At 36.0% G+C, this 23,922-nt stretch overlaps 1 protein-coding gene across 1 annotated transcript; it reads left to right on the top strand.

Moving 5' to 3' along the window:
- Positions 1-2,299: 2,299 nt before the first annotated feature.
- Positions 2,300-19,317, top strand: LOC103881242 (cytochrome P450 2C18-like). The gene is made up of 4 exons (XM_031651919.1): positions 2,300-2,390; positions 15,366-15,547; positions 18,803-18,965; positions 19,160-19,317. Exons 1-4 carry the CDS (start codon positions 2,300-2,302, stop codon positions 19,315-19,317), a joined length of 594 nt encoding a protein of 197 aa, XP_031507779.1.
- Positions 19,318-23,922: the final 4,605 nt, after the last annotated feature.

Below are 23,922 nucleotides of genomic sequence, written 5' to 3' on the forward strand. Positions count from 1 at the left end.
TACCATTCATTAAAAGGACTGCCCTTTCCCCAATAAATGTTCCTAGTGCATTTGTAAAAAATGAGTTGATTGTAAATGGGTGGGTGTATTTCTGGGTTCTCTATTCTGTTCCACTGATCTTTGCTTCTGTTTTTAAATTAGAACCATGTTGTTTTGGTTACTATAGATTTGTAGTGTAATTTGAAATAAGGTAATTTGATGCCTCTAGCTTTGTTCTTTTTGCTCTGGATTGCTTTTAGTATTCTGGGTCTTTTGAGGTTTTATATACATTTTTGGATTTTTTTTCTATTTCTGTGAAGAATTTTATTAGTATTTTGATATAAATTGCAATGTATCTGTAAATCACTTTGGATAGTAAGGTCATTTTAACATATTGATTTTTCCAATCCATGAACATGGAATATCTTTCAATTTTTTGTGTCCTCTTCAGGGTTTTTCATCAATGTTTCAGAGTATTTTAAGGTTTTATTGTTAATTATTATGGATACATATTAGATATAAATGTTTATGGGGCACATGTGATGTGTTGATACAGGCATACAGTGTGTAATGATCCAATCAAGGTAATTGTGGGTACTCATCACCTCAGGTTTTTATCATATCTTTGTGTCAGGAACATTCTAATTTTACTCTTTTAGTTATTTTAAAATATACAATAAATTGTTAACTGTAATTGCCCTATCATGCCACAGACTATGAGATTTTTAGTTTTTATTGCAGAATTCTTTTAATTATTTGATTCAGTTTATGCCTAGATATTTTATTTTATTTGTAGCTATTGTAAGTAAGGTTACTTTGTTGGTTTCTTTTTCAAGTTGTTTGCTGCTGACATATAGAAATGCTCCTGATTTTTTTTATATTGGGTTTGTCTCCTGCATCTTCACTGAATTCACTTGTCAGTTTTATACGGTAGCTTTATAATATGTCTTAAAGTCTTTCTTTTTCTTGTATGCCTGCCAAACTGATGTTCCTTCACTGATTGGTATTCCCTACTCTGAAAGGGCCAAGTGACTCTGTGACCTTGTAAACTGCAGCTACTGGGAGATCCTAAGGAGTGCACCAGATATCCTGGAAGCCCTGAAACGATGGCTGATTAGCAGCAATGTATATCTGCCTCATCCAGTAGGAACAACCAAAATAATGTAAAGACAGTCACACTTTGAATACATTATCCAAAAGGGAACATAGAAGTTCAACAGAAAAGTGTCATGAAAGTTAAACAAACTAGGAAGGAGAAGGAAAACAAGAAGGCTGCTTGGCCATATGTGACCCCAATAGGGGTGAATGAGTCTTTGCAGTTCACTTTCCCACTGGGAACTGTTTAATCCAGGCTATGGAAGAGCACTGACATGCCTGAGTTCTCAGTGTAACTTAGGGACAGGCCAAGAGACTGTGTAATGGAAGTGCTTCAGGGAAAGAACTCATTGTTGGTACCATGACCTTTTGAAAACATAAGCAACTACAGCAAGATGCCATTTTTGGTCCTAACTTTTAACAGACTGTGCTATCCTGGGAACCAACACTACTACTCCTAGGCATTAGGGAAACTTGAGCTGTTGGTTGCAGAACAGGGACATAAGTGGGGAGTGGAATAAAGCTAGAAATTAATAGAAAGAGAATCATTGGAAAATATACAAATAAGTCCAAACTTAAAAGCATGTTCCTGAATGACCTTTGGGGCACAAAAACATTAAGATGAAAAACAAAAAATTTCTGTTCTAAAGAAACTAGAAAGTCAAGAACACACAAAATTCTAAATTAGCAGAAGAAAAGATGATCAAGATGACCATGAAACTGAATGAAATATTTTAAAAAATACAAGGATTTTTTTTCTGGATAGAGATCCAAGGAAAATAATGTAGCCCCAGCCCTTGCTGTCATGAAACAGCAGGAGGCCAAGAAGGTGTTGAATCCCCTGTTTGAGAAAAGTCCTAAGAATTTTGGCATTGGAGAGGACTTTCAGCCCAAGAAACCCCCACCCACTTTGGGAAATGACCCCGCTATATCAGGTTGCAGTGACAAAGAGCTATCCTGCATAAGTGACTGAGAGTGCCTCTGGGAAAAAACCGGTTCACCAGGCCTTGGACCAGTAAGCATTTAATTAACTGCTTAAGTTGGCTCACAAGTACAGAAAAGAGACAAAACAAAAGAAGAAACAGAGATGGTTAGCCTGGACTGAGAAGAAAGCTGCTGGCAAAGGGGATGTTCCCATTAGGAGCCAACTTGTCTTCAAGCAGTGGTTAATACTGTCACCACCTTCATAGAGAATAAACCTCAGCTGATGATGATTGCACACGACATGGATTCCATCAGGCTGGTTGTTTTCCTGCTTGTCCTGTGTTATAAGATAAAGATCCCTTCTGCATTATCAGGGGGAAGGCAAGACTGGGGTAGGTAGTCTACAGAAAGACTTGCACCAATGTTTCCGACACAGGTTAAGGCAGAAGAAAAAAGATCTCAAGCTGGTGGAAGCTATCAGAACCAATTACAAGGACAGATATGAGGAGATCTAGCATCACTGGGAAGATAACATCCTTAGTACAAAATCTGTGGCTCACATTGCCAATCTGGAAAAGGAAAAGTCTAAAGAACTTGCCACTAAACTGGGTTAAATGTACATGGTTGAGTTTTCAGTATACAAAAATAATAAAAATCATCCTTCTAAAAACACAGGTATCGATGTAATAAAATGCTGATATTCTTAAAAGTTAAACAAAAATGATAAACCGGTAGCTTTAATAACCAAGGAAAGAGAAGAGAAGACCCAAATAAACAAAATCAGAAATGCAAAGGGAGACATTATAAAGTATACCACAAAATACAAAAGGCCTCAGAGACTGTTATTAAAAATTATATGCTCACAAACTAGAAAACCTAGATGAAAGGAATACATCCTTGAAACTATACAACTTCCAAAGAATTAAAGTGAAAGAAACAGAAATTCTGAACAGACCAATAATGAGCTGTGAGGTTGAGTCAGTATTAAAATAACTTCTCAACAACAACAGAAACTCCAGGACCAAATGGATTTACAGCTGAATCCAACCAATGTACAAAGAAGAAACAATGCCAATCCTTCTGCAACTATTATAAAAAAATGGAGGAGGAAATTATTCCTAACTAATTTTAGAAGGTTTGCATCACCCTGATACTAAACCCAGAAATAGACATAACAACAACAACAAAAAGTAGAGATCAATATCGTTGATCAATGTAGATGCAAAAATTTCAGCAAAATACTAGCAAATGAATCCAACAGCACATCAAAATGGTAATACATCCTGATCAATTTGGTTTTATGGTAGAAATTCAAAGATGGTTCAACATACACAAATCAATATACATGATCTATCAAATCAACATAATAAAGGAAAACAATAATATAATCATCTCAAAAGATGTCGAGAAGGTCTTAATAAAATTCAACATCTCTTCACAACAAAACACTCGACCACCTAAGCACAGAAGGAACATACCTCAACATAATAAAAACCATATATGACAAACAAGCAGCTAACATCTTATTGAGTGAGGAAAAGCTGAAAGCCTTTCCACTAAGACATGAAGCAAGACAAAGATGCCCACTTTTGCCTCTCCTACTCCACATAGTACTGAAAGTCCTAAGCAGAGTGAGAAGAGAAATGGAAGACATCCAAATTGGAAATGAAGAAGTCAAATTATCCCTGTTTGCTAAATATATGATCTTATGTCTAAAATAACTTAAAGACTCCACCAAAAACCTCTTAGGTTTGATAAATGACTTTAATAAAGTTATAGGATACAATATCGAACTACAAAAATCAGTAGCATTCTATACACAAACAGTGATCTAATTGAAAAAGAAATCAAGAAGTCTATCTAATTTGCAATATATACAAAAATAAAATATCTAGAAAAGTATTTAACAAAGTGAGTAAAATATCTCTACAGGAATACAGCAAAACACTGACAAAAAACTTGTAGATGACCCAAACAAATGAAAAAACATCTTATGCTCATGAATAGGAAGAATCAAGACTGTTAAAATAACCATACTGCTCAAAGAAATCTAGAGATTCAATGCAATTCTTATCAAAGTACATATTTTTTTTCACAGAATTAGTAAAAATAATACTAAAATTCATATGGAACAACAAAAGGTCCTAAACAGCAAAATGAAATCCTGAGCAAAATAACAAACCTGGAGGCATTATATTACCTGACTTCAAATTATACAGTACAATGCCATAGTAAGAAAAACAGCATGGTACTGGTATAAAAGTAGATGCATAGATTGATGGAAAAGAATGAAGAACCTAGAAATAAAGCCACTTAGGTCCAGCCAGGTAAACTTTGACAAAGCCAACACAAACATACATTTGGAGAGAGGACACCATCTTCAATAATTATTGCTGAGAAAATTGGACTCCATATGCAGTTAAGTGAAGCTGGACCCCTATCTCTCCCCATATACTAAAATAAACTCAAGATGGATTACAGATTTAAAGCTAAGGTGCAACATACAAAAATACTAGAAAAAAATCCTAGAAAAAGCCTTCTAGATATCGGTATGTGCAAAGAATTTGTGATGAAGACATTGAAAGTACAGACAACAAAAACAAAGACAAGTAAGAATTAAGTAAACTAAAAAGCTTCTACACAGAAAAAAAAAAAAAGATAAACAGAATAAACAGGCAACATGTTAAGTGAAAGAAAAATTCATCTGACAGAGGTCCAATATCCAGAACAATGATCAGTGAACAAAAGGAAAAAATGCTTAATATTACTAATCATCAGGCAAATGCAAATCAAAACCACAATGAGGTATTGTCTTACCCCACTAAGAATGGCTATTACTAAAAGGAAAATAATAACAGGTGTTGGAGAGTATGCACAACAAAGGAAACTCTTATACACTGTTGGATGGAATGTCAATTAATATACAGCCTCTAAGCAAAATAGTACAGAAATTTCTCAAAGGATTAAAAATAGGACTACAATTCAATCCAGCAATACCACTACTGGGTATCTAAACAAATAGAAAAAAATCAATATTTCAATAAGACATCTGCACTTGTATGTTTTCAACAGCACCATTTACAACATCAAATACGTGGAATCAACTCAGGTGTTCAACATGAACAGATTTCAAAAATGGTATATATGCAACATGAAATACTATTCAGCCTTAAAAAAAACCCCTGAAATCATGTCATTTGCAGTGATCTTAATATAACTGGAAGTCATTATCATAAGTGGAATAAGCCAGGCACAGAAAGACAAATATTGCATTTTCACCCATATGTGGGAGCTTAAAAATGTGTTCACATGCACTTTAGAGAGCAGAATGACAGATAATGGAGACTCAGAATGATAAAAAGTGACAGGCGGAAGGATAATGAGTTATCAATTAATGGGTACAATGTACATTATTTGAATGATTAATACCCTATAGTCCTGACTTTGCCACTACACAATCTACGTATGTAAAAAAACCTGCACATAAATTCCATAAATGTATACAAATAAAATAATAACAATAATAAAACATACTCTGCATAATTAAAAAATGTTTTTAAGTTGGGTCAAGTAGGGTCAATCTTCTGACTTTGTTCTTCAATAGTGGCTATTCTGGATTTGTGTTCTCACCACATAAACTTTGTAATCAGGTTGTGAATATCTAGAAAAGAAGTTGCATGATATTGATTGTAATGGCATTGTGTCTATAGATTAGACAACAACTGACAAAAATAATGAGACTTCATGAACCTAGAATATCTCTCCATTTATTCAGATTTTTTGGTTTCTTTCATCAGAGTTTTGTTGCTTTCCTCTGTAATCTTCTTCATATTGTGACAGACTTATACCTAGTTATGTCATATATTTTGCAGCTGATATAAATGATACTTTGTTTTTAGTTTCAAATTACAATTGTTCATTGCTGGTATATAAGAAAATAATTGATTGCTACATAGTAACCTTGCATCCTGCAACCTTACTATAATTACCTGTTAGTCTAGTTTTTTGTTTTTCTTATTTCCTTTTGATTTTTTTAGAGATTTTTTAATTTGGGGAGATTTTCTACATAGATAATCATGTGATCTGCAAACAATGACAGTTTTAGTTCTTCCTTCCCTATTGGTGTATCTTGTTTCTTTTTCTTATTGCATTAGTTAGGATTTCTAGTATGATGTTGAATAGGAGTACTGAGAGGAAACATCTTATCTTGTTCTTGTTCATGGCCAGAAACTTTCATCCCTTACCATTAATAATAATGTTAGTTATAAGATTTTTGTAGATGTTCTTTACCAAATTGAGAAGGTTTCTCTTCTATGTTTACTTTGCCAGAGAGAATTTATGATGTATTTGTGTTGGATTTTGTCACAGACTTTTTCTGCAATTGTTAATTTGATCAAGTTCATTTATCTTCTTTAGCAAGATCATGTGATGGAGCACATTAGTTGATTTTAGAATGTTGAACCAGCCTTGCGTACCTGGAATAAATCCTATTTGATTAGAAATATAATTATTTTTATGTATTGCAGAATGCCATTTTGTTAGTATTTCATTGAAATTTTTGGCATCTATTTTCATTAGTTATATTTGTCAGTAGTGTTCCGTTTTATTAATATCCTTGCCTAGTTTTGCTGTTAGGTTAATGCTGCTGTCATAGAATGAGTTAGAAATATTTTTTTCTGCTACTATTTTCTGGAAGAGATTAAAGAGAATTGGTATAAATTTTTCCTTTAATGTTTGGAGGAATTCAAGAGTGAACATAATTAAGCCTTTTACTTTCTTTTTTGTAAGTTATTAATTATTGATTCAATTAAGTTAGTAAATAAAGACTTAATCAGATTACTATTTCCTCTTTCCTGAGTTTTGGAAGATTGTGTCTTTAAGATATTAATCTATTTCTTCTAAATTACCATGTTTGTGGGCAGCGAGTTGACTGTAATATATCTTTATTATCCTTTTAATGTCTAAGGTATCAGTAGTGATGTCTCCTGTTTTAATTCTGACATTATTAAAATGTGTCTTCTCTCTTTTTTCTCTTGGTGAAACTGGCTAGAGTTTTGTTAAATTTATCCTCACAGAACAAGGTTTTGGTATCAGACATATAGTTGGACCTTGTTTTTTATCCACTCTGATAGTTTGTGTCTTTTAGTTGGTGTATTTAGTTATGTTTAAAGTGATTTTGATATAGTGGAATTATATCTACTGCGTATTTGTTGCTGTTTTCTACTCATTGCCCTTGTTCTTTTTTCTGTTTCTGTCATCAATTCTTGTTATGCCTCCTGTGGTTTTAAATGAGCATTTTATATAATTTAATTTCCTCTTCTTAACAAATTATATTTCAATATTTACTTTAGGAATTTCCATATAGTTTGCAATTTGTATTTGTAATTAATTCAAGTTCACTTTCTAATAAGACTACACTGCTCCATGAGTACTGCATCTACCTGTAACAAAGTATCCCTAATTTCTCCCTCCAGTTCCTTATATCATCACTGCCATTCATTTCACCTATCTATAAGCTATAATTACCAAATATATTGTTATCATTATTATTTTGAACAAACTACTATCTGTCAGAATAATTAAATAAGAAAAATAAAAGTTTTATGTTGCCATCAATTACTCCTTCTCTAACATTGTTTTTTTCCTTATGTATTTGACTTGTATCATTTTCTTCTTTCTGAGGAAATTCTTTTAACATTTCTTGCAAGGCAGGAACTAAAGACAAATTTTCTCAACGTTCTGTGAGTGACAGTCCTCATTTGTCTTTCAGTTAAAAAGGATGTTTTCTGGATACAGAAAGCAAAATGAGTAACAATGTTTTTCAACGCTTTAAATATTTTGCTTCACTCTCTTCTTATTTGCATGAACTTTTAAGAGATGTTGGATGTAATTTTTATTCTCATTCCTAGATAGCTAGGATGTTTTCTTCCCTTGGCTTCTTTCAAGATTTTCGCTTAGTCCTTATTTTCTTCATTTAAATATGATGTGCCTAGGTGTAGACTTTTGGGTACTTAACCTACTTGGTGTTCTTTGAGGTCCTTGAATCTGTGGTTTGCTGTCCGTTCTTAATTTTGGGAAATTCTGTCATTACTGCTTCGAATATTACTTCTGCAGAACATTTTGTTTTTATATAAGCTTTTTCATGGAAATATACATAGAAAAAGATGCACATATTCTAAAAGTACAGCTCAATGTGTTAACATAAAGTGAATATATTTATATAACCTACAAACAAGGCATAAAAGAGAATTTTGTTTCTAAGACATTCTCATTCTTTCTACTGCCACACCCTCTCATAAGGTATCCAGTATCATCCCAGAGGTTAGTTTTTAAAAATTTTGTTGTATTATACAGTCAGAGTATACATGCTCATATTTCTTACATGAGTATGTTGTGTACTGGTGGGGACCGGGCTTCTAATATACTCATTACCCAAATGAGGAACATTACATCCAATAGGTAATTCACCAACCCTTACCCCCCAATCCATCCTCCACACTTTTGGAGTTCCCAGTGTCTATGATTTCCATCTTTATGTCCACATATACCAATTGTTTAGCTCCCACTTAAACGTGAGACCATGTGGTATTTGATTTTCTGTTTCTGAGTTAGTTCACATAAAATAACGGCCTCCAACTCCTTCCATGTTGCTGTAAAAAACATAATTTCATTCTTCTGTTTTTTATGACTATGTGGTACTCTATGGTGTAAATACACCACATTTTCTTTATCTGAACAACCATTGATGGACATTTAGAGTGGGTCCCTGACTTTGCTATTATGAATAGTGTTGCAAGAACATGAATGAAGGTGTGTTTTTATATAAGTATTTATTTTCTTCTGGGTATATACCCAGTATAGAGATTGCTGGATTGAATAGTCGTTCTATTTTTAGTTCTTTGAGAAATATCTATACTATTTTCCACTGAGGTTGAAATAATTTATATTCCCACCAACAATGTGTAAGTATTCCCTTTTCTCCACATCCACGCTAACATTTGTTGTATTTTGATTTTTTAAAAATTATACATTATGTTCTAAGTTACATGTGCAGAACGTGCAGTTGTGTTACACAGGTATACACATGCCCTGGTGGTTTGCTGCACCCATCAACCCATCATCTACATTAGGTATTTCTCCTAATGTTATCCCTCTGCCAGACCCCCACCCTCCTTCTGTTCTCATTCTCACCCTGTGAGATGCCAGCTCCTCCTTTTGCCCTCTGCCGTGATTAAAAGCTTCCTGAGGCCTCCCCAGAAGCCAAGCAGATGCTGCTGCCATGCTTCCTGGACAGCCTGCAGAACTGTGAGTGAAGCAAACCTCTTTTCTTTACAAATTACCCAGTCTCAGGTCTTCCTTTCTTTCTCTCTCTCTCTCTTTCTTTCTTTCTTTCTTTTTCTTTTCTTTTCTTTTTTTTTTTTAAACAAAGTCTTACTTTGTCACTCAAGCTGGAGTGTAGTGGTGCGATCTTGGCTCACTGCAACTGTTGCTGCCAGAATCCCAGTGATTCTCATGCCTCAGACTCCCAAGGAGCTGGAATTACAGGCCTGGCTAATTTTTTGTATTTTAGTATACATGGGATCTCGCCATGTTGCCCAGGCTTGTCTTGAACTCTTGTACTCAAGGGATCCACCTGCCTTGGCCTCCCAAAGTGCTGAGATTACAAATGTGAGGCACCTCACGTGACTTCAGCTATTTCTTTATAGCAATGCAATAACTGCCTACTACAGGCAGTTCCTAATGTTGGATCCATGTACAGATAGGAAACCTGAGACTCTGTGGTGGTCAAACAGTCTGCAGTTTCTACAGTATCATTACAAAGCTTGATCCATAATGATATAAATAAATACATGAATACATTAAAAACTTGATGGGAAATATATAGTTATATAGTATAGTTATCCAGTAGCAAAGAATCGACCCACAAGTAGATATAGAATCAATGAATCTACCCACAAAGTGTTTCTTAATTACAAATGCAGGAAGAATGACATTATGGTGGAGGACACAACCAGACACTGTAATCAAAAATCAAAGTAAACATCACCCATAATGGACAGATTGAAATTATTTGTCACCAGATATGATGCAATAAGAAGTCAAAGCATATTCTGTGATAGTCCTGCCAAAGCTGCATAACCAGAATCTGATTATGAAAAAACATCAGATAATCCCAAATTGAGAGAAATTTTAAAAACTGCCAACCTATGCTTTTCAAAAGTGACAAGGTCAAGGAGGTTAAGGAAAGACTGAGGAACTGTGTGAGGCTGTGGTTGACTAAGGAGACATGACAACTAGTTGCAAAATGTGATTCAGGATTCTAACCTGGATTCTGAAATGAATATAATGAATATCATTGGAACTTATTGAGGAAACACTGATGGAAATGAGGATTAGAGGGCCCTAATACATCAGTATTAATTTCCTGAATTTGAAGGTTTTATTTTGGTTATATGGTTGAATTGCCTTGCTTATAAGAGCTATATAAAAAAATATTTCAGGTTTGGAACTTTAGGTCAGAAATTGCTCTCAAATGTTCAAAATAGAGAAAATATTCTGTACTTCCAACTTTTTGTTACATTTATAGTTATTAAAATTATATAAATATATTATATATGCATTTGTGTATATATGTGTGTGTATAGATATGCATATATAGAGATATACATATACATAGATAAATGATACAAATAAAGCCAAAAATGGACTCATATCTAAACTATGCAAGCTCTTCACAAAAGATTTGATATTGCCAAAGCACTCGGCATCATGAAGCTTCACAGAAATGCAAATTAAAACTACAGTAAGATATTATTACACACACATCAAAATGGTTAAAATGAGAAAGGACATTACACTAAGTGTTGGCAAGAAAGAGAAGCACCTGGCACTCTCAGTACAATTGTAAATTTATTAAACCATTTGGATAATTCTTTGGCAGTCATTAATAAAACTGAACACATGCACATCCAGCAAGTATGCTCATACTTGTATGTATGTAATCAACAGAAATCCTTATATTGGGATAACAATGTATTAGAGTAATAACAGCACTATTCACAATAACCACAAACTAGAATCAACTCAAAAGTCCATAACAACATAATGAAAAGATAAATTTTGGAATTGTTATAAAATGAAACACTCTAAAGTAAGCCTAACTTACTTACTGCTATTTGTGATAACATGAATGAATCTCACAAGCAAAATAAAGTGAAAATACTAGATACTTGGCCGGGCACAGTGGCTCATGTCTGTAATCCCAAGCACTTTGGGAGGTCGAGGAGGGTGGATCACCTGATGTCGGGAGTTCGAGACCAGCCTGACCAACGTGGAGAAACCCCATCTCTACTAAAAATATAAAATTAGCCGGACATGGTGGCGCATGCTTGTAATCCCAGCTACTTGGGAGGCTGAGGTAGGAGAATCGCTTGAACCCGAGAGGTGGAGGTTGCAGTGAGCTGAGATTGCACCATTGCACTCCAGCCTGGGCAACAAGAATGAGATTCTGTTTCCAAAAAAAAAAAAAAAAAAAGAAAAGAAAATACTAGATACTAAAAACTACATAATATGATTCCACTAATATTAAGTTCACAAACAGGCAACACTAACCTATGGCATAACACTGGAGTTATCTGGTGAGAGAGGAAGGTAGGAGGAGACATAAACGGGCTTCTGGGGTCCTGGCAGAATTATTTTTCTTGACCTGTGTGTTGATTACACAGATAAATTCAGTTCATGATAGTTCATTGAGTCATATACATTTAGGATGTTTTTAACATTCTATTTGAATATTACACTCCATTGAAAAGGTTTCTTTAGAAAGAAGTTGTTTGCGTTCACAATTCCACTCAAGCTGAGGTTTGCATTACTCTGTCACAGTGGAGGGTTCAGCCAGATGCCCTCCTGACCATCCATTTGGGCAATGATAGGAAATCTCTGCAATGTGAGAAGCACTGAACTGGGAATTAAAACCTGGATTCTAAAAATGAAGATTATGTACTGATGCACTGGCAACACTTCACCTCACTTATTCACCAATTCCTCATTTCTAATAATACAGTAGGGATTAGGCTAGTGGATCTCTGAGACCCCTTCTGTCTCTAATTATCTATATTTCTTTCATTCTTTGAAAGGACCAGGCAGAAGTCTCAACAGAAAGGAGGAACAGAGACCCATTTTTCAAGAAATAAAATGATTGTTTTAAAGAGAGCCTTTGAGATCATTTTATCTAAAACAAAGTAGTGCACTTCTTTTAGAGTTCAGAGCTACGTGAGCCAAGAGGTAAAATAACTGTTTCTCTTTGTCTCAGATAAATTATTCACCAAAACCTCGACTGACTCAAATTCTAAAGGTTACAAAACCACACCCTAATTGTAATCAACCTGTGTTGCAACTGCTGAGTTGGTTAATGTGTATTGGAAAGTCACTGATTATCCTGAGTAATGAAATATTGCCTCAGAGTACATGGTAAGTAAATGTTGGTGTCTCTGGAGGAGTGAAGTTATTGTTTGGAGGGAATGATGTAAGAGTTAGGAGATAGGGTTCCAGCCTCGGCCCTGTCATCTTCAGTCTCTGCGTCCTTGAACAAAATACTGAATCTCCAAGGCCCAGCTTCCTTATCTGTAAAGTGGGAATAATTTTACCATAGGCAAGGGTAATTGAGAGAATCAAAAGGGTTATGATGGGTGTGAAAATTCTCTGTAAATTGTCAGAATCCCTGTAAATATGTTTGATAAAGCATTGTTGATATGGGATCTTGACAAAGCTTGAATTTTCCTTATTGCAGTTAGAAATAACTGCACGAATCCAGTATTATTTCCAATAGCCAAGATGTGGAAATGACCTAAGTGTTCATGGACAAATAAATGCTAAGTGATGTAAGCCAGATACAGAGGAAGAAAGACTGCATGATTTCATCTATATGAAGAATCTTTAAAAAGTCAAATACATAGAAACAGAGAGTAGAATGGTGGTTACCGAAAGTGGGAGAGGGAGGAAATGGAATAAAGTGCGTTAAAGAGCCCAAATTTGCAGTTAGATAGGATGAATAAGTCTAAAGATCTAATCGACAGCAAGAGCACTATAGTTAATACACTATCCTCAAAATCTGCTTAAAGAATACATTTTAGGTGCTTATACCACAAAAAAGAAGGTAATTATAGAATTGATGTATATGTAAATGTGTTTAACTGTAGTAATAATTCTACTGTATATATGTCTACCAAATTACATTGTATACCTTAAATATATACAATAGAAATAAAGTAAACAAATAACAGTGCTCATCATTTAGAATACCATAATGATGTGTTTACAGAATATGCCTTTGTACAAGCATTGCCATTAGTGATCTAGAAATGTATGTTTTCGCTACCTCCCATCCACCACTGAAGCACATCCTGTTGTTCTGCCTATAGTTCCCCTTCCTTGCTATGCAATATTTCATTCCATTATTTCTGACACAGACCAAAAAAGCAACAGAAACAGCTGTGTCTGCAGGCAACTGGGAGATGGAGAAACCACAGTTTCTGAGATCTTACCCACTAAATTCTCTGAGATTGACTCTTTCCTCAGTCACACTGAGTAGGTTTCACCTCTGCAGTGATGGAGACGGGAGAAACCCTAGTTTTTACTTCTTCTCTTGAGAACGTACAGCCCATTTTTGTGAACAATGTGGAGTACATTCAGGGTGATGAATGGTTTTATGATTTATTTAATTTTGCTAAAACTGTTCTCAAGGCAGTTGTGGTGTAAATGATAAAGCACCACAGTGGGCATCAGAAGATCTCAGTTCAAATCCCAGCCTCCCATTTATGAGCTGTGGGACACTGGAGAGGTCATCTGTTCTCCTAGAGTCTCCCTTTTCCCATTTGAAAAATATGAAATAATCATCTCAGCTGTCCAGTGTTTTCCAGGGGGTTTAATGGAAAAAGGTGTGTCTGTGTACTTAGCTAGTTAATTGATAATCTGTTTAGCCATTTAAGATGAGTGAGATTGTCAGCTGTTTTATGTTTAGGCAGCTGTAATGTTAGTACTACACTGAAATATTTCAAAAGGATCTCATTTTCAAGGAAAATGTTCTAGTGCTTGAGAAAGCATTATAGTGTTGCAGTCTTGCTGACCCTTAGCTCAGTTAGGTCCGAGTTGTTGTCTCATGCAGGAAGAATTAGGCACACAGACACAGGAGAGTGAATGGAGTAGAATTTATTAAGTGAAAGGAAAACTCTCAGCAAAGAGAGAGGCCCTGAAAGCAGGTTGCGGATTGCCACTTCACAGTTGAATACCAGGCCTTTTATAGAAAAACTGATGAGGCTGGGATCCTTTTTTGCATAAGGCGTGCATTGCTGGTGTTTCCAGCACTTCCTTCCACTGTGCATGTGGGCTTAGTCTAAGCCACTCCATATTGATTTATTTCCCTTACTGTGCATGTGTTAAAAAATGGAATTTTCCAGTGCGGGCATATTTAGGCAAGCTCCCTGTGCGAGTTCCCTTATCTGCACAAAACATCTAGTGTAAGTACTTGGGGTTTGTGTGAATTGGGCAATGACCTGGAAGGGTTGGAGGTTCTCTGGTTGGAGGTTCTCTTCCCTTACTGCTTACCTAAAGCAAGCTGGCTACCTCGTCTCAATAGGATAAATATTATTGTACGTACAAGGGATGTAATACACAGATTGCCCTCAAAGTCATATTTCCAACTGGCCATCAATCTAAGAATCCAAAATTTTGAATAATTTTTTGATGAAATAATTTACTTCATTGGTTCTCAATTTTGGCTGCACAGTGAAACCACCTACGGTGTTTAAAAAAACCTAGGCCTGGCTGGGCACGGTGGCTCACGCCTATAATCCCAGCACTTTGGGAGGCTGAGGCAGATGGATCACCTGAGGTCAGGAGTTTGAGACCAGCCTGACCAACATGGTGAAACCCCATCTCTACTAAAAATAAAAAAATTAGCCATATGTGGTGGCGCATGCCTGTAATCCCAGCTATGCTGGAAACTGAGGCAGGTGAATCTCTTGAACCCAGGAGGCAGAGGCTGCAGTGAGCTGATATTGCACCATTGCACTCCAGCCTGGGCAACAAGAGCGAACTCCATCTAAAAACAAACAAACAAACAAACAAACAAACAAACACTTGAGCCCTGCTTCAGACTAGTTAAACCAGGATCTCCAGGGTGGGGCACTGGAAAGGAGAACAAGAAAAAAGAACACCTTATTTTTAGCTTTTTCAGTGAGCCAGCGTTCATTCAGAAGAGATTAAAGTGCTTATTGCTGACTGGTCACAGTCAGAGTTAGAATCACGGGTGTATTAACAGGGAGTGTCATAAAAGCCTTGAAGTGAAAGCTTACCGTTGTCTTATTAAGAAGAGAAGCCTTCAGTGGATCTAACTGTGGCTCTGGTGCTCTGTCTCTCCTGTTTGCTTCCCCGTTCACTCTGGAGTCAGATCTCTGGAAGAGCGAGGCTCCCATCTAGTCCCACTCCTCTCCCGATTATTGGAAATATCCTGCAGTTAGATGTTAAGGACATGAGCAAATCCTTAACCAATGTAAGTATGCTTTGTGGTCCTCTAATAAAGTACAAGGTGTATTTAACCTCACAATTCTTAAAGGTTTATTTTAAAGTGATAAATAATAATTGTATATATTAATGGGGTACAGTATTACATTTTGACACATGTATACATTGTGAATTGATCATATCAGGGTAATTAGCATATCCATCATCTCAAATATTTGTCATTTCTTTGTAGTGAGAACATTTAAAATCCTTTCTTTTTTAGCTGTTTTGAAATATACTTAATAATAGCCAATCTAAGAGTTGTGATGTGATATCTCATTGTGGTTTTAATTTGCATTTCTCTGATGATTAAATTTGTTGAGTATTTAAAAAATATATCTATTGGGTTTTTGTGTGTCTTCTTTTGAAAAATTTCTACTCAAATCATTTGCCCATTTTACTAACTTATTTATTTATATATTTTTAGAGACAGGGTTTTGTTGTGTTGCCTAGGCTGGAGTGTAGTGATGGGATCATGGCTCACTGTAGCCTTGAGCTCCTGGGCTCAAGCCATCCTCCCACTTTAGTCCTCCAAGTAGTTGGGGGATGCCACCATGTCTGTATAATTTTTTTAGAATTTTGTAGAGATGTGATCTCATTATGTTTTCCAGGCTGGTCTTCAATTCTTGGACTCAAGCAATCCACCCACCTTGGTCTCCCAAAGTGCTGGGATTACAGGCTTGAGACATTGCACTTGATCCCGTTGCTTATTTTAAGTAGAATTATTTATTTTCTTGTTATTGAGTAAGCTGAGTTTCTATATATTTTGTATATTAGCCCCTTATGTCTGATTTACAAATATTTTCTCCCAATCCATGGATTGTCTCTTGACTCTATGACTTGTTTCCTTTGCCGTGCAGAAGCTTTTTAGGTTGTCAGAATCTCATTTGTCTGCTTTTGCTTTCATTGCCTGTGCTTTTATGATCATATCCAATAAATCTTTGCCTAGACCAATGACATGGAGTTTTTCTCAGGTCTTATGCTTATGGCTTTCATTCATTTTGAATTAATTCTTGTATAAGGTGAGATTACGGTTCACTTTTATTCTTTTGCATATGAGTATCCAGTTTTTCCAACATCCTTTGCTGAAGAGTGCTTTCCCCATTGTATGTTCTTGGCACCTTTGTCAAAAATCAATTGACTATAGATGTGTGGGCTTATTTCAGGGCTTTCTATCCTTTTCCTCTAATCAATGTGTCTGTTTTTATGCCAATGGTATGCTGTTTTGCTTACTATAGTTTTGTAACATATTTTGCAATTCAATAGTGTGATACCTCCACTTTATTCTTTTTGGTTAAGATTGCTTTGGCTATTTGGGGTCTTTTGTGGTTCTATACAAATTTTAAGATTTTTTTTCTGTTTCTGTGAAGAATGAGATAAAACTTTTGAGAGGGATTGCATTGAATCTGTACATTGATTTGTGTAGTATGGATATTTTACCACTATTACTTTTTCCAATCCGTGAACATGGGATATTTTTGCATTTATTTGTGTCATCTTCAATTTCTTTCATCAGTGATTTGTAGTTTTCAGTATATAGATGTTTCTCTTCCTTGGTTAAATTTTTTCCTAAGTATTTTATTTTTTTATGCTACTGTAAGTGGATTGTTCTCTTAATTTCTTTTCCAGGTAATTTGTTGTTAGTGTATAGAAATGCCACTGATTTTTGCATGTTGATTTTGTATCCTGAAAGTTTACTGAATTTATCAGTTCTTGCACTTTTGTACTGAAGTCTTTAGGATTTTTTAGATGTAAGATTATGCCATTAAGAAACAGACAATTTCACTTCATCCTTTCCTATATGAATGCATTCTTTTCTATGTGAATATTCCTATATGAGTATTTTCTTTCTTTAGTCTAATTGCTCTTACTAGGACTTCCAGTACTCTCTTGAATAGAAATAGTCAGAGGGAGCATTCTTGTCTTATTTCTGATCTTACAGAAAAAGCTTTTAGCTTTTCACCATTAAATATGATGCTAACTGTGGGCTTGACACATACAACTGTTAATGTCACATAGAACCTACTGTATGACTGGAGACCAGTTATTAAAGCTTACATGTTATATTAAAGGAACATTCCTCAACATGCCTCCCATATTACTAGAGGCCAATAACTAAAATATGGAATTGTAAAGCAAATACTTCCTGTGGAGTATTTTTTCTTTTGTGTGTCATTGTCAGAAATAGTGGAATAAAATAATGCATTTTGCCAGAAGAGAAACATTTTAAATCGTAAGGTAGAATAAAAAAGATAAAGGCCTGCTGCTTTTCTTTGCTTCACAGTCATTTGCTATATTTTTTTTGGCCTGAAGGAAAATGGTAATGCAAGTGTTTTGTGATTAGAGATTTTATTTGAGAAGTCAGTCACTATGTATGCTATGTATTTTGCTTATATAAACCATGATCATTAAATTTCTTAAAAAAGCAAATCATACTTGATGTTAAAGAAATATCTGTGAGTTCATCATAAACATAAATGAATGAAAGCAAGAATTAATTAGTCAGGGCCATCTGGGTGGTGACAGAATATTTATGGCCTCTGTACAAAGCTGCTGTCTGTGACCTATGAGTGTACAGCATGGAAAACATTGTTCCTCTGTGAGATGCCACGTGTCCTGTTACTATCTCTGTTGGGTCCACTCTCTTTCTGTGGTGATTATACTAGTGGATCTCAAAGTGGGCTGGGCAGTAGAATCATCTGGGTGATTCAAAAAGGTGTAGATTTTTTAGTATAGATGACAGGACACCTGCATCAGGATCCCTATGGGATGAACTGTGCAGGGGATCCTGAAGCAGTGTCCCAGAGGCTGATTATTCATCAAAATATGGACATGGGAACTGAAAAATTGTTCAGGCATCACGGGTTGACTAAGCAGGCTTCAAATTTGGACCTTCTGTTTATCAGTTATGGGACACTGACAATGAATTTGAAATTCTTTAAAATTCATCTGTCTTATCTGTAAAATAGAGTAAACAAATCTAGCTCAAAGTGTTGATGTGATGATTAAGTGTAATAACATGCATACTAATTTCCTGGGCCACTGCCTGGCACATTGAAGGCACTGTATATGTGCAGCTAAAACAATAATCATCATCTTTATGTAAAATCCACAACTATTTGAAGCTGTATTTGACAGAATAATCATATCAACATTATGATGCTAATATCAGTCTGAATCACAGATGACATATAGACCAAATACTGAGTTTTGCTACTATTTGAACCTCCTTTTCTATGTTCAGTTCTCAAAAGTCTATGGCCCTGTGTTCATTGTGTATTTTGGCCTGAAGCCCATTGTGGTGTTGCATGGATATGAAGCAGTGAAGGAGGCCCTGATTGATCATGGAGAGAAGTTTTCTGGAAGAGGAAGTTTTCCAGTGGCTGAAAAAGTTAATAAAGGACTCGGTAAATGTGCATGTATCGTGTGAATGTGTACATGTGTATGTACTGGGCAGTGGTTATAGGGATGGGGAGGATGGAAAACAGAGGCTTGAAGAGCTCCTGAGACAGAACTTGACCCATCCACGTGGCTGCCGAGTGTCAGCTCTGTTCTCCTTGTTTGGAATCTCCCTCCTAGTTTCTGTTTTCTGTTCTGTTAGGAATCCTTTTCAGCAATGGAAAGAGATGGAAGGAGATCCGGCGTTTCTCCCTCATGACTCTGCGGAATTTTAGGATGGGGAAAAGGAGCATCGAGGACCATGTTAAAGAGGAAGCCCTTTGCCTTGTGGAGGAGTTGAGAAAAACCAATGGTGGGTGACTTTTTTTTTTTTTTTCTGAAAGAAGTTTTCTAAAATTTATTTTAATTTGGTTTTAAACTGATACATAACCTTTATACATATTTATGGGGTACATGTAATATTTTGTTACATGCACAGAATGTGTAATGATCAAGTTACGGTGTTTAGGATATGCATCACATTGAGCATTTATCATTTCCATCTGTTGAGAACATTTCAAGACCTGTGTCCTAGCTATCTTGAAATATGCAATACTCTGACATTAACAGACTGGATCTTCTCTAATGACATCCCTGGAAACCTCCTAGGGGCAGCCAGATCTTTCATGATAGGCAGTGGTTGTCAGTCCTCATATGGAGGGAGGAGGTTTGAAGCAGAGAGCCAAGGGAGCTTTTGTGCACCTATGCATGTTGTGTTTGTACACAATGACTATGCATATGGTGTGAGTTTAAAAGGCTCATTTAATCCTATTCTGTCTCAGGCTTGGTTTGTTTTCAAATCATTACAGCATGAATTTAGAAGGTTTTGTCTCATTTTTTTCAAATTATTAAAAAGCAATGTTTTTCCCATAGTGTAAATGTGTCCCTAGAACATTTCACCAGGGAATACCTGTCATGCAGACATAGTGGGAAGACTTCTTTACATCTTTTGGGCATGGAACAACTGACATGTACTTTCATTTGGTTGGTCAATAATTGTACAGTCAGCCTCACTAACACGTCTTGGGGTTTCTTCTAAGGTCTATATCTACAATTTCTACCATAATGATGCTTATTTATGGTTTTAAGAAACTAGGCATCTTTAGTATAGCTTGTATCAATTTTAATTTCCCTGTTAATTAAGAACTAATTAAAATTATCAGCTGGTGTTATTTAAAGCTAATATTTACTGTCATGTTTTATATATTTTAAGAAAATATATGCTATAGCATAATCTTTCAATTTAAACAAATGCCAAATTATAAAATGTTTAAATAAATTTTAAGTATTGTTAATAACTATTTATCCTACCTTCCCTAGTTGTACATTAGCTCTATATTCAGCTTTCCTAATATTTTCCTTCATCTTTATTTGTGTATTAATCATGTTTTTTATTTTCTATATTTTTATGATGCTTCAACATCTTGGGGATTTTGTGGTCCTAGAAGGGACTGCCCCTCCCAAAGTCAGAGTGTTCTTAGACACTGCGAACATCTTGTCCACAGCATGTCTTTGAATTACAAAGCAAACTCTCCAGAGCCAGAGCCCCATCCACCTTCCTTATCAAACTCTCACACATGAATCCAATACAGTTGTCCTTCCTTATCAGTAAAGCATTGGTTCTAGGACTCCTCTTGGATACCAAAATCCACATATGCTCAAGTCCCTTAAATATGGCATAATATTTGCCATATGTCAGAGATTGTTGACAATATTTTTGATAATGTTTCCCAATATTAGAGAATGTTGACAAGAAAAAAGGTCTGTACATATTCTGCACAGATGCTTATTTTTGCTCTGAATATTTTTGATTTGGGGTTGGTTGAATCCATGATACACCATGGATACAGAGTGCTGACTGTATTCTCCTTGTCTTAAATCATTACAGGGCCAGTTATGGGATAACTATGGACCACCCCTATATCCCAGAGCCCACAGAAATTGTTCAAACTATCTATTCCCAGGCTTACTCAGTCTACCCACCCTAACTCACTCATTTCTTCCTGTGAAAACACCAATAAAGGCTCAGCCCCATGGTTTCTTTTTTCTCTTGCTGCCTCCTGAACAACCTGGTACTTCCCCATGTGGCTCCCCACACCCTCAACATAGTGTGGAGTGCCTCTCCTTGAACTGCCAGCAATGAACTGTCCTTTCAAGGGCAGTCTGTTTTGGGGCAACCTGATCTGTTGACCTCACCAAATCTAAATAGAAACAAAATCCTCAGTGAATATTAAAACAATTGGATTTGGGATTAAAAGTTTATTTATCCTCTCCCCATCCCAGTTGGACTCACCTATAAAGTTCTTGTCATCATGAGTCTGATTTTCAGCTTGGATTACAAATTACCCTGATTTTTATTATCTTCCTGATATAATTTGGATGTGTGTTCCCGTTGAAATCTCAAACTGAAATGTAATCCCCAGTGTCGGAGGTGGGGCCTCATGAGAAGTGATTGGATCATGGGGGTAGATTTTTCATGAATAGTTTAGCACCATCCCTTTTGGTGCTGCCCTCGTGATAGCGAGTGAGTTTGTGTGAAATCTAGTTGTTTAAAAGTGTATAGCACTTCCTCCCTCCCTCTCTTGCTTTGGCTTTTGCGCTTCTGAGTGCAAGCTCCTGCTTTACCTTCCACCATGATGGTAAGCTTCCAGAACAACTCCAGATGCCAGCATCGTGCTTCCTGTACAGCCTGCAGAACTGTGAGCCAATTAAACCTCTTTTCTTATAAATTACCTAGTCTCAGGTATTTCTTTATAGCAATTTAAAAATAGCCTAATACACTCCCCCAAGTGAAGTGAAAGATCAGAAACCAGATTTTCACTATGAATAACATGTGCATGTGCATGTGCATGCACAAACACACGCATGTGCATGCGTGCACATGTGTGCGCGCACACACACACACACACACACAAATCTCAAACTAATAATCCTAAATTATCCCCTGCCTTCCAGGCTAGAATAAAAGATTTTCTGAAAACTTATTGCCTTGGCATGTTTCAGCTGAAAAGAAGCCTGGCATAGGAGTAGTTAACTAAACAGGGTCCTATTATTTAATTCCCCATTATTATGGCACAACATTTTTGTTGAAGTCACTCTTAATTACATTTATGATAGTCTCACATGTAAAGTTCATTGATGATTTGATTACAACAATTTTATTTAAAAATTACCCACAAATAACCACTTTCCTCTATATTAATTTATTGATTTGTAAAATGATGGAATTACCTAAGTGATGATCAAATTAAAAAATGTATAATAACATAAGGTATTTTTTGATGGCTAGATAGAACAATAACCTAGGATTCTGTAAGAAGTCAGGCTTTGTTCAAATAAATTGAAGATAATGCCTGGTGATAATAAACACCATTTCTTAGAGCAGGATATTCTTTTTATTTTTTTTCAATATTGAAATAAAGAAATAAAAGGATTCCATTTATCAATTTAACTTTTTCTGTCTGCCCTATCGATAATTTAAGCTTCAAATGAAAGTTTCTTATTTACTTTTATTTTAGGCAAACCAATCCGTCTTCTTATTTGTGTTCATTTGTGTTAGTTTTTTTCTTGTATAACACAGATGACTTTTGCTTTTTAACATTTGTTCCATCAACCTGAATTTTCCCATACCATTTCTCTCTTTAGTCTCCCCCTCTGCTGGTTCTACACACAGTTGCCTCAACTATTCATTATATAGAAGAGATTTTCTGGTTACTATTTTCTCCCTTCCTGTATCAATTGTCTACAAGCTTTCCAGATAGATGTTATTCTCCACTGATAACTTGAAAGTTTTGGTGTTTTTAAATGTGGCCTCTTAACATTTTTTCTTTTTCTCTTCAAAATAATAGGCATTGTGGGTCAGAATTGGATAAAGAAAGGCAGTGAGGTAAAAGCAGTATTTGAAAAACCATTATTAAACAAGCTAGGGTGGAATGATTAATTCAGTTTTAAGGGAAAAGTGATGTATTAAATTTCAATATGCTGTAGTTGGTGTTCATAAGAGAATTTCTGGGTAGATACTGGTTTAGAGTTTTGAAAATTACTTTTTCTTGTTATGAAAGACAAAGTGTTTTATGTGTACATTTTAATGGTAATTTAAAATATTTCCCATCCTTCAGCCTCACCCTGTGATCCCACTTTCATCCTGGGCTGTGCTCCCTACAATGTGATCTGCTTCATTGTTTTCTATAATCGATTTGATTATAAAGATTAGAGATTTCTTTTTTTTTTTTTTTTTTTTGAGACGGAGTCTCGCGCTGTGTCACCCAGGCTGGAGTGCAGTGGCGCAATCTCGGCTCACTGCAAGCTCCGCCTCCCAGGTTCACGCCATTCTCCTGCCTCAGCCTCCGAGTAGCTGGGACTACAGGCGCCTGCCACCACGCCCGGCTAGTTTTTTTTTGTATTTTTAGTAGAGACGGGGTTTCACCATGTTAGCCAGGATGGTCTCGATCTCCTGACCTCATGATCCACCCGCCTCGGCCTCCCTAGAGATTTCTTAACGTGATAAAAAGATTCAATGAAAACCTCAGGATTCTGAGCTTCCCATGGATCCAGGTGAGATCAAGAACTTTTCTTCCTGAGATATATTTATGTTATTTTATCAGACAGACCAAAATCTTTGAAATTTTTTAATTTTTAAAAATTATACTTGGGCAGGGTGTGGTGGTCTATGCCTGTAATCCCAGCACTTTGGGAGGCTGAGGAAGGTGGTTCACAAGGTTAGGAGATCAGGACCATCCTGGCTAACAGGGTGAAACCTAGTTTCTACTGAAAATACAAAAAATTAGCCAGGCGTGGTGGCATTCACCATAGTCCCAGCTGCTGCGGAGGCTGAGGCAGGAGAATGGCTTGAACCTGGGAGACAAAACTTGCAGTGAGCTGAGGTCACACCACTGTACTCCAGCCTGGGTGACAGAACGAGACTCT

The sequence above is a fragment of the Papio anubis genome, chromosome 11 (assembly GCF_008728515.1).
Source record: "Papio anubis isolate 15944 chromosome 11, Panubis1.0, whole genome shotgun sequence".
NCBI lineage: Eukaryota > Metazoa > Chordata > Mammalia > Primates > Cercopithecidae > Papio > Papio anubis.

Excerpts from the sequence above, each read along its gene's own strand:
- LOC103881242 (XM_031651919.1), top strand. The coding sequence starts at position 2,300 with ATGGATTCCATCAGGCTGGTTGTTTTCCTGCTTGTCCTGTGTTATAAG. Across the intron at positions 15,548-18,802 it reads TGAGCAAATCCTTAACCAAT|TTCTCAAAAGTCTATGGCCC; the intron begins GTAAGTATGCTT and ends TTCTATGTTCAG. Across the intron at positions 18,966-19,159 it reads AAAAGTTAATAAAGGACTCG|GAATCCTTTTCAGCAATGGA; the intron begins GTAAATGTGCAT and ends CTGTTCTGTTAG.